The sequence below is a fragment of the Lotus japonicus genome, chromosome 1 (assembly GCF_012489685.1).
Source record: "Lotus japonicus ecotype B-129 chromosome 1, LjGifu_v1.2".
NCBI lineage: Eukaryota > Viridiplantae > Streptophyta > Magnoliopsida > Fabales > Fabaceae > Lotus > Lotus japonicus.
The window spans coordinates 103,611,732-103,628,093 of NC_080041.1; the positions used below are offsets into that span (position 1 = coordinate 103,611,732).

Here is a 16,362-nt window from a genome sequence, read left to right on the forward strand (position 1 = left end):
ATAGGTACGTTAAAAACCCACTAGCCAATTTTCAAAAAACAAGAGCAGAGGAGGAATAGAGTGTCAAATTCTCCAATCTCGTCGCCACGAGGCCACTGTAAGCCATTGTTCCAACCGTCGTAGGAAAAACCGAGGTTCGCCCTCAAATCCACCTCCTCTGCGTGGAAGGATCGGTGTCTCTCTCTCTCTTCTTCTTTTTTTCCATCTTTCTCCCCCAAACTCTAGCAGTGGTGATTGTTTATCATAAGGATTTCGAAGCTCAGAGTGGCGTATTCCACAGTCTCCATTTCAAGGATATTTGTGGTGGGAGCTTGCAAAGGGGGAAAGAGATTGAGGAAGAGAGGAAGTGAGTGGTCCCGCATAGATAGGGGAAATAGGTGAGGGAGGAGAAAGGTGGTGGGGGAATGGGGACGGTGGAGACACATGGGTTGAGAGAAGAGAAGAGGGTGGGTGGAGAGAGGGCTTTTTTGTAACACTCATTTTCTATTTATTTTTTTCTCATCAGGTCACTGCCACTTGCTACAATAAGTTAAAGTGGCTCTTTCATAAGTGAAAAACCTACTATCTTTCATCCTAAAAGCCGTCTTTTCTATTTATACCATCAATTAATAAATTTTATGAAACCTATCATCCTTTTCTGTTGAACAATTATCATACTTTTTTTTGTAGTTGCAGGGTCAAGCCAACTTGGTGTTTATGGGATTGATTTTGGTTGGGGAAAACCTTCTAAGGTGGAGATAACATCAGTAGATAGAGGTTTAACAATTGGATTGGCAGAGAGCAAGGATGGGAATAGTGGTGTTGAAGTTGGGCTTGTTCTGAATAAACATGTCATGGACCTCTTCATTGCTCTATTTCATGGAGGACTATGCCATGAGTAATTTGAGATACTGAAATTTGTCTTGCTAGAGAAAAGGAACATCACAAACTATTATATCACTCATTTATCTCCCTATCTCTTTCGGCATTTTCTATTATATCATCTATCATATCACTCATTTCTCTCCCTATCTTACGGTGGAAGAGAAGTGTGAATGATTTATTATAGAACATGAAAGGCTCTTAATGACCTAAACAATATGCTAAACTAGCTCAATATTCACCCCATTCCTAAACAATATGCTATTTTAAGTAACCATAATGACCATACAACTGCAGTCCAAAGAGACAAATAGACATAATTCCCCTTCGCACTTACAGACACCCACAAGTGCTGCTATGGATCTGCAGGTAGCACCAATTGAATCCCCACCCAGTTATATAACTTCCAGACATTTGTGAAAACCCCTGCATACTGAAAACCTGCTTTCTTATCACACAGACAGTTAGACATCATACAATAACAAACCTCTCATTTTTCTCTGTATTTCTCTTTTCTTATCATACGACTTCATCAATCACATTCATTAATTCTCTATCTTCTCTTCCTTTATCACTCGGGTGTCTACAGATTTCTGCTACACTAATCATTTTCGGTACCGAAATTGCTGAATTATTCCACATGAAGAAAACATTAGAAAAAAAAGAACCTGTCATATGAAAAGCTACAGAAATTCCACTTCTGCAAAGCAACTGAATCTACCTGCACACATGCGGGGAATCAAGATGCAACTATGCAAGGCCCTTGACAAAGAGAGAAGTAAAGGCCTCCATTGCTTCTTTCTTGGACACAAAACCTATCTCAATTCCATCACCATTTTTGCTATCTGAAAGACAAAATGCTGCAGTTTTATCTATAGATGCCATCTCCACCTTCTTTGGTCTTCCCCATCCAAAATCAGTGCTGTAAACCTCAAACCTTGGTGACCCAGCAACCCCAATTGTCTTCACATCAAAATGAACAAGCCCATCAAGCAACCATGATGACCAATTCTCTGCTCCACTCAACACCCCATCCTTCAGAGTTTCCAAAGCCTCATTCAGCACTTCCACAGCCACAACCATTCCATTTTCTCCCACTATCTCTCTTGTTTCAGCAATTGCAAGCCTTAGCCCAGTGCAGTTTCCAAAATATGTTGGAGGAAGAGGTGGCTCTAAGTGGTGCCTGCCGTCAATGTTCAAACCCAACATCACATACTTGTTCTCAATTTCCTCTGCTTTCACTTTGCAAACCCAGGCATATGCAACAGAACATACATAACTTGACAAGTGAAGATTCTTCTTCTTCTTCTCTCCTTTCTGCTTGGACAGTACTAATTGCTTGATCTTGTCAATATCTGAGCGAGAAAGATGAAACAAGCCTCTACTTGAACCTTCTGGAACTTGCAGATCCCAAATCATGAGGCTTCTGTTGTCGGGTCCACCCTGCTTCAACCAATCATTGACATATTTTGTATCCAATTCACATGGATCCTTGATTATTCCCCTGTCATAGAAAGGAATCAATTCAGGAGGCAAATCACATGCTGATGATGATTCTCCAAGCTTGCTGCATAGATAAGCCCATGATTTGACAAAGTTTGTTGAAGTTCTACCATCTAGAACAACATGGTGTGAGGTGATTCCAATGGAAAGTCCAGAGTTTGGAAACAGAGTGACCTGAAGGGCCAAGACTGAAGCTTTTTCATCTGATATGGTAAGGTTGGATAAAAGATGGTGACTCTCTGTGGCTTCACACTGATGGGTACCTGAAAGATGATTGAAATCAACATCAGATTCAGCTACAGTGAGTGAAACACTGTCATCAATGGTGGACTTGATGATGGGTTTGTTGGATTCATGAGGCCAAGTGAGGGTGCCAGCGAGAGGGAAAAAGTGGCCAAGTGCAAGAGAGAGTGATTGTTTGAGCTTAGGGAGAAGGGTATTGAAGAAGAGATGGGTTGGATGAGGGAATTCATAGAAGATGTTGAGAATCAAGTGTTAGAGTCAAGTCCCACATCGGAGAAGCCAAGATAAGGGGGAGAGTTTATAAGGAGATGGACCCATAAACCTAATGCCTTAAGGTTTTGGGTTAACATGTGGTGTCCAAGATCTCCTTGGTGTCTCACCTTGACTTGACACATGGGTCCTCTCAGTGACTCTCCCCAACAAGTGGTATCAGAGCCGATGGTTCGTAGGACCATGACGGCTCCTTGTGTCGAAAGTCTTCCTAGCAGTGTGGCTAGGCGCCAGGTTCCGTTGGCAGCGAACGGAGGTGCAAGGTGGATAGCTTCCGCAGACGGGAGGACCATGGGTGATGTGGTTGAGGGACTCACACTTGAGGGGGAGATTGTTGAGAATCAAGTGTTAGAGTCAAGTCCCACATCGGAGAAGCCAAGATAAGGGGGAGAGTTTATAAGGAGATGGACCCATAAACTTAATGGGTTAAGGTTTTGGGTTAACATGTGGTGTCCAAGATCTCCTTGGTCCCCAACAGAAGAAGATGCGTTGAACAGGGGGTAACCTTAACCAGAGGATGTCAAAGAAGGTGAGGGGAAGTGATTTTTGTGATCCTGAAGCTGAAGCTGGTGAAACAGGGCAAACTTGTGTGATTTTCATGATTTTGTAGCAAGTTACATGTCAAAGAAGGTAGCATGTGTTTGGCCGCAAAGGTGTCGTATCCATATTGCTTTCCCTTATCTTCTTTCTGGTTATGTTGCCCGGCAGTAACAAGTATAAAACTCTGGTGCAATATCTCAGCTACCCACTACCCACTACCCATATTTTGTCATCTATAAATTCAAATCTCAACCACTTTGGTCAGATTTTTAGTTTAGATTGGATTAAATGACATTTCTTCTGGTACAAGCAAAAAATTTATGGATCAAATACAGGAGTGATATGTACCACTAACAAAATTACACTTGGATTATCTATTAATAATATCGTGAATTTCTTGAAACTCTGAATCAACCTTGTAGATTTATTGTAATTATAAACTAACCCCAGTACCTTCTATTTTTTGAATTCAGCCCTTATGATAGATAGGTGAAAAAACTGGATGTTGAATGAGATTAATATTTTTACCTTCTTTCACCTTGTTTCAGAGATGTTCATCATGTTTCACCTTTTTCACCTTCTTTTCATTCTGCCTCTGGTTTTAGGGTTCCTTCTCTTCTTCCCATTTCACCTCACCTTCCGGATACGTTCTGTTCTTCCCTTCGCCTCTGGTTTTCGAATTGTGATTAATACGTTGCTGTTTTTGTGGGCAATTTACTGAATCTGCATCGGGTTCGTGGATTGGGGCTCCCTAGAAAGGTTCCAGTTAGGATTCGAAGGATTTGGGTTTGAGGAATCCCCAAATCTGTCCCAGTAGACGGCGAACAAAAATGGAAGAATAGGGAATACGGCTGAACGGCGAAGACATGGAAGAAAACGCCTTCACGGCGAACACAAGGAAGAACGAAGCTTGACGGCGTGCACACAAAGGGAAGAACGACAGAGAACACAAGCCACAAATTTTCTGCGATTTCTGGATCTTTGTTTTGTTTGCTGTGTTCGAACTTTGCCTCATCCTTGCAGGGATTCATGATCGACCTGCTGCTGTATGGTCTACTGGTTGAAGGGTTAAATTGGTTAAATTAAATTGGGTGGGATTATGTTGTTGGCTGTCATTATTTGTGTTGTGGGGTTGATTGACTTTCTCTCTGAATTCCCCTGTTCTGTTTTCGTTTCTTGTTTTTTTTTATGTTTCTTTGCTTTTTTACCTCTTTATACCAAGGGTTTGAAGTATTAATATCACATAGGCTTAAAAAAGAACCAGTGGTAAGTTTTACATACATAATTATTAAAAGGGGTGAGGTCGAGCGCCGCCGTTAGTACTGATTTTCCGTCGCCGATGGCTGCGATGGAAGTTGAGGGCGAGAAAACACCGCCGCCGGATGACGAACCAAAGCACCGCATGTCCTTTCGCGATAAGCTACTTGGTGGGATCAAGGCTCCTGCGCCTAAGGAGTACAGGGATCTTATTGATCAAGGAAAGATGAAGGTATCACTCGTGGAAGGCAATAGGCTTTTACCGCAGATAACCACTGATACAGAGGTTCTTGAGGATATGTGTGCTCCATGGAAGGAATCTCTAGTTGTTTGCTTGTTGGGTAAAAAACTGGGATACCGTATCATGAAGCAGAAATTGACTGCGACATGGAAGCTTGCTGGAGACTTTGATATGCTTGATGTAGACAATGGGTTTTTTATGGTGAAGTTCGACATGCAGGAAGATAGGGAGAAGGTGATAAATGGGGGACCATGGATGATTTTCGACCACTATCTAGCGGTTTCGACGTGGAGTCGAGAGTTCATATCTCCTGCGACGCGTGTTAATTCGACTCTTGCTTGGATACGCATCCCGGGTCTTAATGTGGTATTCTATGATGAAAGCTACCTGCTCTCGGTGGCCAGAGTAATTGGTAGGCCAGTGAAAATTGATAGGAACACGCTCCAAGCGGAAAGAGGTCGTTTTGCGAGAATTTGTGTGGAGCTTGATCTCACACAGGCTGTGGTTGGGAAGGTATGCTTGGAGGGTCACTGGTACAAGGTAGAATATGAGGGGTTGCATGTCATATGCACAAAATGTGGGTGCTATGGTCATAGGAGTCGTGAGTGCAAAGCCCTTATTCCGGCGAGGACGGCGCTAGCACAAGAAATTGCTCCGAGCACTGCAAACCTTCCAAGCCCTCATGAGGTGGCGGCTCCAACCATGGGGGATCCGGGTCAGAAGGAACCAATGGTTCAGGAAGGTAACCCGGGCCCAACTAATGATGCAATGATGGTGCAAGATTCCGCAGGCGCACCGAAAAAGGAAACTAATAATGTGAAAGCTACAATCCCGGAAACAAAGCTTGCAGAGGATTTTGAATTATTAGGTGATTGGATGACAGTTACTAAACGCAAGAAAAAACCTCCCAGCAATCAAGGCCGTAAAAGTGTGCCTGGAAGTAAGGGAGCCAGTTATGGAAAACCGGTGCACAATAAAGAGGTGAACAAATCCAAGGAATCAGATGTTGTGAATTCCATGCGGAAGGTGGACCCAGTCTTTGTGATGGGGATTACCAAGCCTATTACCCAAGTGGCCCCACAGGAGAATAAAAAGAGAAGATTTCGAACTAGTGAGGCTGACAAGGCAGGTGGGACACAAGTGATGGCCAGCTCCTCTAAAGATCCTCCTAACGACTCGACGTGGGAAGCATCTCAGCTAGAAAGTATGGTCTTTGGCCAAACTATGCAAGCAGGAGAGATTGAAGACGATTACAACAAGAGAATTGGTGCAAATGGGCTCCATGACTCTCTTCATATCCAAACTTAGCATGCATGTGAACAAGGGGCAAGCCCCCTTACTAACTCAAATCCTCTTAATGATAGGGTTTGAAGATTGCAGAATTATTGCTTGGAATGTGCGTGGTGCCATGCACGAGTCTGGTAAACTCTTCATCAAGGAATTGATTAGGAGTAAAAAACCAGAGTTCATTTTCCTTTTTGAAACTAGATGTCAATATGCCCAAGCCAGTTTCTTCTGGAACTCTTTGGGTTTTACCTCATCCTTTGTGGCGGAAGCTAACGGCTTCAGTGGAGGGATTTGGGTCATGAAGCGATCGAATTCTAGCCTCTCAGTTCGTCTTCTCCATCATCATCCTCAAGCGGTAACGTTTGAAATTTGGCAGGATAACATGTCTTGGGCCTGCAGTGCTGTCTATGCTTCCCCTGCGTCATCCCAGCGTGACATCTTGTGGCAACACCTCTCTACCATTCGTGCTTCTATCTCTATTCCTTGGCTTCTAATTGGGGACATGAATGAAATTTTGTTTCCTTCAGAAGTTAGGGGAGGTGAGTTCCACCCTAATCGAGCCCAACGCTTTGCAACTGTCCTGGATGATTGTAATTTAATTGACCTTGGCATGGTAGGTGGCAAGTTTACTTGGTTCCGCAAAAGAAACAACAGGTTGATCCTCTCTAAACGACTTGATAGGGCTCTGAGTGATATCGACTGGAGAACAGCGTTTCCAGATGCAACCGTTGAAATAATTACCCGTGTGCATTCAGATCACAGCCCGTTATTAGTGCAATGTGGTGGACCTGAACTTAGAGCAGTTTCCAACCATCCTTTTCGGTTTGTTGCCGCCTGGGCTGAGCACCCGAATTACAAAAGAGTGGTGGAACAGGCATGGCAGCGTGGTGACGATGTCATCACTACAAAGCTTGATTGTGTGAGGAAGGATTCTGAAATTTTCAATAAAGAGGTCTTTGGGGACATCTTGCGGAGGAAGCGTTGGGTTGAAGGGAGATTAAGAGGGGTCCAGCGGGAGCTAAACTTTAGAGTTACTTCTGACATGACTCAACTTGATGCTGCACTTCAGCTAGAATATAATCAAATTCTGAAACAAGAGGAGTCATTGTGGTTTCAGCGTGCTAGAGGGAATAATGTGAGGTTTGGAGATCGCAACACCGCTTACTTTCACACTCATGTTGTAACTCGCAAGCGTCGGAATCGCATCCATCGTTTGAAGCTTGCGGATGGAGATTGGTGTTCAGATCAAGGGATGCTAGCCGCGGAGGTCCTCAACCATTTTCAATCTCTCTTTGCTGCTGGTTCTCCTCGGGTGGCAGATGCTTTCAACCATGAGCGATTTCCATCCTTAAAGGCTGCCGAGAAAATGATTCTTAGTTTCCCGGTGATCACAGAAGAAGTTAAACAAGCTCTTATGTCTATGAGATCTTTCTCAGCCCCTGGACCAGATGGGTTCCATCCGGTATTTTTTAAAAAATATTGGGACCTGGTAGGCGAGGATCTGTGGAAGGTGGTTAAGGATGCTTTTGATACAGCTAGTGTGAATAATCATTTATTGGATACTCTTGTAGTTCTCATTCCAAAAATTGATAATCCTTCGTCAGTCAAGGAGCTCCGACCAATTAGTTTATGCAACGTGACCTATAAGCTCATCACTAAGGTAATTGTGAATCGCATGCGTCCTATTCTTTCCCACTTGATTGGCCCCATGCAAAACAGTTTCCTCCCTGGCCGTGGCACTATGGACAATGCTATCTTAGCTCAAGAAATCGTCCACTACATGAATAACTCTCATGCAAGGAAAGGGAGTTTGGCATTCAAAATTGACCTGGAAAAAGCTTATGACAGTGTATCTTGGGATTTCTTGGAAGAGACCTTAGACTTGTTTGAGTTCCCTAGGCCGCTAATCGATCTTATTATGAGTTGTGTTCGTGGTTCCAACTTGACAATCCTTTGGAATGGATCTCGTCTGCCTACTTTTAAGCCGGGACGTGGGCTCCGTCAGGGTGACCCTCTATCTCCGTACTTGTTCGTGTTATGCATGGAGAGATTGTCCATACAGATCCACCACTTAGTGGACTCAGGTGAGTGGAAACCAATCAGGATTGCTTCTAAGGGCCCTCCTATCTCTCACCTATTTTTTACAGATGATGTTTTGTTGTTCTGTCAGGCTACAACGAGACAAGTCCAGTTAGTGGATGACACTCTGAAGGCCTTTTGTGATAGCTCGGGTCTAAAGATTAACATAAGCAAATCCAAAGCGATATCTTCTAGAGGTGTTTGCTCCACGGTTCGGGATGAAATCCGGCAAATTGCTCCGATTCCTTTTGTTCGTGACCTCGGAAAGTACTTGGGATTCCCTCTTTCAGGGGGGAGGATGTCCAGGGGAAAATTTAACTATCTTCTTGAGAACATCACAAGAAAGTTAGCCTCTTGGAAAACTAATCTTCTTAATCTCGCAGGGAGAGTTTGTCTCACAAAGTCAGTAATGGCTTCAATACCTACCTACACAATGCAAGTGTTTTGGCTTCCTAGGAGCATCACTAATAGCATCAATCAGGCCATGCGTCGGTTCATTTGGTCCAAAGGGAATGGCAATCGAGGTTGGCATCTAGTGAAGTGGAAAACTATCACCAAGAATAAGGAAAATGGTGGACTGGGTGTGAAAGATATGGGTGACCAAAACACAGCCCTCCTTGGTAAGTCAATTTGGCATCTCTTGACTGATTCTAACAAGTTGTGGGTTCAAGCTCTTAGCCATAAGTACCTTCAAGGGAACTCTATCATTTCTGTCCCTTGCCGGAACAATGCCTCCCCCGTTTGGAAGAGCATCATCAAAGCCCGTGACCAGCTTAAAGCGGGATTTCATTTCAGATTGGGATCGGGGGACACCTCGATTTGGTACAGCAACTGGTCTGGTGAAGGGAATTTGGGAGAGCTGCTTCCATTTGTTCATATTACGGATACCAAGTTATGCTTGCGTGATGTGGTCGTTAACAACCAGTGGAACTTTGACAAGTTGTATACGTGGTTGCCCGATGAGCTAAAAGCCTATTTCTCTAGGGTGACTCCTCATCTGAACCCTGCTGCAGCTGATAACTGGACTTGGAACCATACTAATGATGGAAGGTACACCGTAAGGGAGGGGTATCGTTGGCTTCGGGATCGCACACCATTGCCAGCAGCTGTCCAGAACTGGTCGTGGGTTTGGAAGCTTGTTGTCCCGGAAAAGATTCGTGTCTTTGTCTGGCTTTGCTTGCACGACGCTCTGCCTGTCAACACTAATCGCTTTCGCTGCAATTTGGCCTCCTCTGAAGCTTGCACTCGTTGTTCTGGTCCTCGTGAAGATGAGCTTCATGGTTTGCGTGACTGCCCTCACTCGAAGGAGCTTTGGGGAAAGCTTGGCGCTTGGGCTTGGAAAGATTTTTGGAATTTGGAACTCTCATCCTGGATCCAATCCCAGGCTCGTGGCAGCCATGCTACTCGTTTTCTGGTTGGTTTGTGGAACGTCTGGAAATGGCGGTGTAACATGATATTGGATCCTCACCCTTGGTCGTTGGATTGTGCTTGGAGGAGGTTATGCCATGAGCATGATGATGTAACTCGCATTTTGGAACCTGATCTGATTCATAGTGATAATCACCTTCTCATTGATAGGTGGCAACCTCCTTCTCCAGAGTTCTTGAAGCTTAATAGTGACGGGAGCTATAGAGAAGATGCGAGGGAAGTGGGTTAATGGCTTCATATCTCAATATTTGGAAGCTGCTAGCTGCTCCTTCCTTGCTGAGGCGCTCGCGTTGAGGGATGGTCTCCGGTTAGCTTGGGACAACGGTACTCGTAAGCTGGTTTGCAACTCTGACTGCAAAGAATTGATTGATGCGATAGCTGACCCTAGCCGTGCAAGCTTTCATGCCCATGGGTGGGTGCTGCGTGAAATCCATGCTTTGATGACAAGGAACTGGCGAGTGGAGCTTTTTTGGTGCTGTCGAGACGTGAACATGGTAGCAGATTGTCTGGCGAAGATAGGGTCTCTTCTCCCCGTTGCTGGCTACAGTGCGTTGGCTACCCCCTCCCCGGAGCTTGAAGTCCTTCTGTTGAAGGACATTATTGGGTTTAGTTAGTTCGTTTTATTTACTTGTTAATCTTCCGATGTATCAAAAAAAAAAAAAAAAAAAGGGTGAGGTCATATCTGATAAACTATAATTCAGCTGGGGTCATAATATAAATAATGTAAAAAAGATCTAGTCAACACTTATCATATTAAGTGTCTATACATTATTGGTACACCTCACTCATGCATAGACACTGTAAAACAGTTTTCCACTTCCAACATCATGATATGTTAGAGAAATGATTAATTTTATTTTAATTTTTAAAACAAGAAAATATTTTTTTATTTGACGGAATTCAATTTGATGACTCTGTAATAAAATTTACACTACATTTAATTCATCCTAAAAAATATATAATTTATATTCAATATCAAAACATAATTTATATATCAATATAAAGATGTCACATAAAAAATATCAAAAAATATAATATAACACTTATATTTATGACATAACCAATATTTTTAAATAATTACTGTAAAAAAAATATTTTTAAATAATTATAATAATATATGATTATTTTGATCCATATTTATTTAAATATTATGTGACATAGTAATAGTATGTATAAGTATGAATGATTTGATATGGATAAGTAAAATAAATATCAATTCAATATATAAAACTGACTTTAGCTTTTGCATGAAATACATATTGTAATCACTAAATGACTTTTAACATAAGAAAATAAATAAAATATTATGTAGAGGATGGTAATTGTGAAAAAATCCATAGAATAATTTAACTTATTTTTCGAAATAGTTTAATTTTGAAAATTATGGAAAAAAATCCGTCACAAAATAGTGACGGAACGATCCATCATAATGTAACAAAGGAATGATCTGTCACATAATAGCAACGGAACAGTCCGCCACTAGTTAGTGATGGAATATTCTGTCACAAAAATGCTACCGCCCGTCCGTCATAAATTAGTGACGGATTATTCCGTCACAAATTAGCGACGGTGGTGTCCGTCACAAAGTTGCTACCGTCCGTCACAAAATTAGCGACGGAAGAACCCGAAACAAAGTTAGCGACAGACGTATCCGTCACATTTTTGCTATAGAAGAGACCGTGACCGTTATGGCGACGGAATCGTCCGTCACGACATTAGCGACGGATTTTACCGTCACCAAATTAATGATGAAATCGTCCGTCACCAATTAGCGACGGAAGAGGCCGTCACAAGAAAGCGATGGAAGAAGCCGTCCCCAAATCACCAGATTAGCGAGGGAAGATGTCGTCACTAAACTAGGGACGGAAGTTTCAGTCACTAAACTAGCGACAGAAATATCCGTCACCAGATAGCGACGGAAACGTCCATCTACAGTTTAGCGACGGAAGATTCCGTCTCCAATTTAGCGACTGAATCTTCCGTCACCAGTTTAGCGCCGGAACAGTTCGTCACTAAATTGACGACAGAATTTTCCGTCAGAAATACTGCGACGGTTCGTCCTTCACAATATGCGACAACAATGTTCCACTATTTGAATATATAACTATTTTTAGTTGAAGTTTACACTGCGGCCATTTTTTCTACAAACTTGGAACGTTGAAGAATGAGTTATCTGGATCGAGAAAAAAAACGATTTTAATATTTTTCTTTTTTCAAAAGTAAAACTTTTATTGGATAGAATAATGTGATCCACTATAATCCCACCAATACAGCATAAATAAAAATATCCTGCCCATAACGTCAGTTCAGCTAAGCATAATCACTCTTGCGAATAGATAATCCTTACAACTGTATAACAAAACTAAGCATATTTTGAGAGCAACATTACTCCCAATACATACCCTTCCAAGCTTAATTAAATATAAATCAATGCTTTATATGAGCATAAGGGGTGAGAGAGTATAATGATATACCATTATCATGTTATTCCCTTAATACACTTTTATAGACCCATGCAATACCCTTAATTAATATATAGGTATAAGTATATTTGTTTCAAAGTATGTTAATTTTTTTTAGAAAGTATGTGTGAGAATGTTGTATCGTATTTCACACAAGTTTTGTATACATATTTTTAGGCATAATTTAATCCCTTGAAATCTATTTCCAAGATAAAAGATGAGAATTTTATATTTTTATGGGAAAAGCTACATTTAAACAATAACAAGCTCTGGGAACAAAGCTCAAAAGGGGACAAGGAAGGAGCGTGGTTATTAAAACAAAAAAAATAACCACCAACCAAAGCGATGCAACCCCAACAAAAGGAAAATCCACCAGCCTACCAAATTTACAAGAGAAAAATACACAAAAAACCAACCAAAGAACCCTCATTCAAAGCAGTAGGAGTATTCTGAACTCCTGAATCTTCTCCGACCAAAGCGACTTGCTCCTCGATGTTCTTTTCTCTTGGCTTCACCTTCTTAGGATGCCCTATCTTCCTAGGCAAGGCAACTTCAGAACCTTCATCGATCGGCATCGCCAAAGCTCTGCTACAATCTAGTCCCAAAGACAGAATCTCCAGGAACAAAGCCCCATCCAGTACCCTTGAATCCGGAGCACCAAACCTAAAAGAAAGCAAAGAAATGCTCTCCTCTTCCTCAAAGCACGGCCTCGGGGCAAGACCCATACTCTTCATGTTTTTAGATTTTTTTAATTCAGATTTAAATAATGAAATTCGTATTCACCTAGGACAGATGTGATACACAATGTTGCAACAATGTGTAGCACAACAAAACACAATCAGAGTATCAAAAATAAACAAACAGTTAAAACACAAGGAGTTGTTAACCCAGTTCGGTGAACATCACCTACGTCTGGAGGATACCAATCCAGGAGTCAATTCACTATCAAATAATAGTTCTCAGGTCACATAAAAGTCCCTCCTATACCTAAGTACTCCCCCTTAGTATAGAGCCTCTTATATGTTCACCACTATTACACAAGTGAATCAAGCTTAGCCCTTCTCCTCTAAGCTATGAGAAAACTTTCTCTAACTCCTAACAATCACTGCCACAGTGATCAAGACATGTTTATCAAAAACAGTTTGATGAGATTACAACTCAACTAAAACAAATTCAACTCAGTACTTTGATGAACTAAAGCACTAAGTTGGTACAACACTCACAACAGGACTCAAATAATAAACCCTAAGATCAGTATATCACGCTCAGAATCCCTATTTTGCTAGGGTTTATAAACTCCTTTATATAGACGTTCACGTGAGGCTTGGATCTTCAATGGGCCGAACGTCATAGAGTCCACAACAGCACTTCTGGAAAGAATCTTCATGGAATCAAATCTTACCAGGATAAAATAACAGAACCAAGTAAAACAGAATTTGAGATAGACTTGGTCCACACGCTATCAATCTTGTTACTTCAGCCAAGATTAAAATAAACACGCCTTCAGAAGATAAAACGCACAGCATAGGATAAAAACTTCTGAATCACCATACAGTTAGCAACCTCACAACAAGCTTGACTTTAACGACTGAACAAGCAACATATGTAATTCCACCATGTTGCTCCAGATGTTGGTCCATATGGTTGCACATCATGGTTTGAGCAAAATGCAGCCAATCAAAAGAACTACAATCTCCCCCTTTGGCAAATTTTTGCTAAAACATGATTAGAAAGCCAAACAATGCAAAAACAACCATATGCAAAAACAACCATACTCATCCATTAACACAAAACCGCACACAGCATATGATGAACTGAACACACTACTGAGTCGGAATACCAATACCATACTTAGTCTGAATAACAAAAACACTCAACACCTCCCCCTTATTAGCAGAATTTGTCAAAGGGTGCAGAGAGTCAGCAGAAGCCAACAAAATATTACAACCAGATTGAATGGAGAAGGAACAAATACACTAAGCACTAGCAGAAGTGTCATCATCAGAAGTACCAGCAGCATCTTGATCATCAGCAGCATTGTCTTCAAGAGGCCTCTTGCCTTTAGTCAACTGCAGAATGAGAGTGTCCACATTCTTCTTCCTCAATGTACAACTAGTAATTGTGTCCTGAAGCATCTTAGACACCGCAATAAGCGCAGCAATAGGAGTCTCAGGAGTCTTCTGAGAGGAAGTACCCTCCCCCTGAGTCATCTCAGCCAAATCAGCAACATCAGAAACATGGGCACCAGCTAGCAGCCTGGAATCAATAGTGAGAAGACTAGCTTTCTTGCTAGGAACCTCATCATCAAGGAGAATTTGAGGATGTTGACTTAAAATAATCCCACAAATTAAACAAGGAAAACCAATAGGAAGCCTGACAGCAAAAGTTTCAGCATGCTTCATAGTTTGAGCAAAGACATATTCACCAAAATCAAACTGAGTTTGAGTTCCAACCAGATAAATTAATTTGGCCAAACCTGAAGAAACATCTGAGCTATGTGTAGTAGGAGCCCAATTTGCAGCACCAATGCGATTCAAGATAGCATACTTCACACTCAAATAAGTAGAAGACAGCAATCCTTTAGCAGGCCATACCATATTCTGACCAGCCGTGAGTTCTTCAGTGATAGCACTCAATGACAGCTCTTCATTTCCTGTGGCAACAGTGCTCCTTCCCAAATACTGGTTAATGATCTCAGGTGAAAAATGGACACACTTACCACGCACAAAAACTTTCCTGAACTCAGGATGCCCAGAAACAGTGCAATTTGTAGTCACATTCACAATAAATTCTCTCACCAACTTGTCATAGCAGCCACCTATCTCAGTAACAGTTTTCAATAACCCAGCAGCCTCAAGAAGTTTCATGATTTCTTGACAATGCAGAATCTCACCAGTCAATTCCCTCTCTTGAGCAATCCTGCGCTGATAAACATACTTCCACTTGCCAACACTCTCTTCAGAGTGAAAAGAAATATTATCCAAAGGAGCAGCAGGCACATTTTCTGGAATTCGTTTCCCAATCTTACGCTTCTGAGCAGCAGGACCAGTATCTGACTTATCCAACTCCTCAATTGGAGTCTCAGCAACAACAGGAGCAGCATTGTCTTTGTGAACCTTTCTCTTGACATTCTGGACAACAGGAGTATCATCATCAAGAATAATGACCTTCTTGCGCTTCTTGTTTTCACTCAAACCCAAACCTAACTTCTTGCCAGAGGAACGCGTAGAGTACTTACGAACAACAGTCATCTTTTTCCTCTTTGAAGCAACAGAAGCAGAAGTACCAAGGGTGTTGAGCAACACCTCATCAGATTCTGAGTTCTCAATGACATTCTGAACATCCTCGACATGCATATCTTTATCAACAGAGGGAGTAGAGATGGGAACCATTACCTCTTCTTCAAGATGATCAGAATTCTTGTTGCAATCAGTATCAACACCGTGGCTTGATTGGTTGTTGCTTGGTGATGGAACAATTGGATCTACATTTGCATGTAAAACTTCCTTGAGAGGAGTGTCCAACACTTCAGTGATACGAAAATCAGCAACATCATCACCTGTACTTGAGTTGATTTCAGCCTCGAAATTTACTCCCTGGGTTCCCTCAGAGCTTCTCGTTACCATCTTCTTCTTTGCTTTGGACGCATCTGACTTGGATCGAGCCTTTTTCCCTTTCATCTTACTCGGATCAGACGATGGTTGAGGAATACCTTGAGCAATTGCGATTTCAGAGGTATGAGGAGAGGATTTTGAAACCTTTGAAGATTTTGGGGTTTTGGATTTCAAACCCAATACCTTTACCCCATAAGCATTCATCTCAGGAGTGAGTTTCTTGCTAGAATCTTGACTCATGGTGAAGAAGACACACAGAAGGAAACACGGGTCTTCAAGAAAAGAATGGACGGTTTTGGAGTGAGTTTCAGAGATTTGAAGTTGCACAGTGGAAGTTGCAGGAGAGATTATCAAGAAACAATGGAAATTCCTGATTAAGCGTGTCTCAGAAGTAATGACAAAATAGCCGTTGGCACACAAAAATCCCTTTAATTGCTATAATTCCTCAAATAAACAGATACCCAATAACTGCCTCAATTTTTCAAACTGTGTGGCATCCAGAGCTTTGGTAAAAATATCTGCTAACTGCTTCTCAGTTGAGACATGTTCCAGAGTAACAGTGCCATCTTCAACTAAC

At 41.8% G+C, this 16,362-nt stretch overlaps 2 protein-coding genes across 2 annotated transcripts; both read right to left on the minus strand.

Annotated features, from left to right (window-relative positions):
* Nucleotides 1-1,340: 1,340 nt before the first annotated feature.
* Nucleotides 1,341-4,644, minus strand: LOC130728617 (phenolic glucoside malonyltransferase 1-like). Its single transcript, XM_057580131.1, has 2 exons — nucleotides 3,360-4,644; nucleotides 1,341-2,843 (listed from the first exon to the last, which is right to left on the minus strand). The coding sequence occupies exons 1-2, from the start codon at nucleotides 3,475-3,477 to the stop codon at nucleotides 1,612-1,614; spliced, it is 1,350 nt and encodes a 449-aa protein (XP_057436114.1). The 5' UTR covers nucleotides 3,478-4,644; the 3' UTR covers nucleotides 1,341-1,611.
* Nucleotides 4,645-14,147: 9,503 nt separating this feature from the next.
* Nucleotides 14,148-16,025, minus strand: LOC130716211 (uncharacterized). The gene has a single exon (XM_057566415.1). It carries the CDS (start codon nucleotides 16,023-16,025, stop codon nucleotides 14,148-14,150), a length of 1,878 nt encoding a protein of 625 aa, XP_057422398.1.
* Between the last annotated feature and the right edge of the window lie 337 nt (nucleotides 16,026-16,362).

Bases quoted from the DNA above. Each gene is read 5' to 3' on its own strand.
- LOC130716211 (XM_057566415.1), bottom strand. From the start codon at position 16,025: ATGAGTCAAGATTCTAGCAAGAAACTCACTCCTGAGATGAATGCTTAT.
- LOC130728617 (XM_057580131.1), bottom strand. From the start codon at position 3,477: ATGAAAATCACACAAGTTTGCCCTGTTTCACCAGCTTCAGCTTCAGGA. The intron at 2,844-3,359 runs TCTTCTGTTGGG...TGATTCTCAACA, and splicing joins ACCCCCTGTTCAACGCATCT to TCTTCTATGAATTCCCTCAT.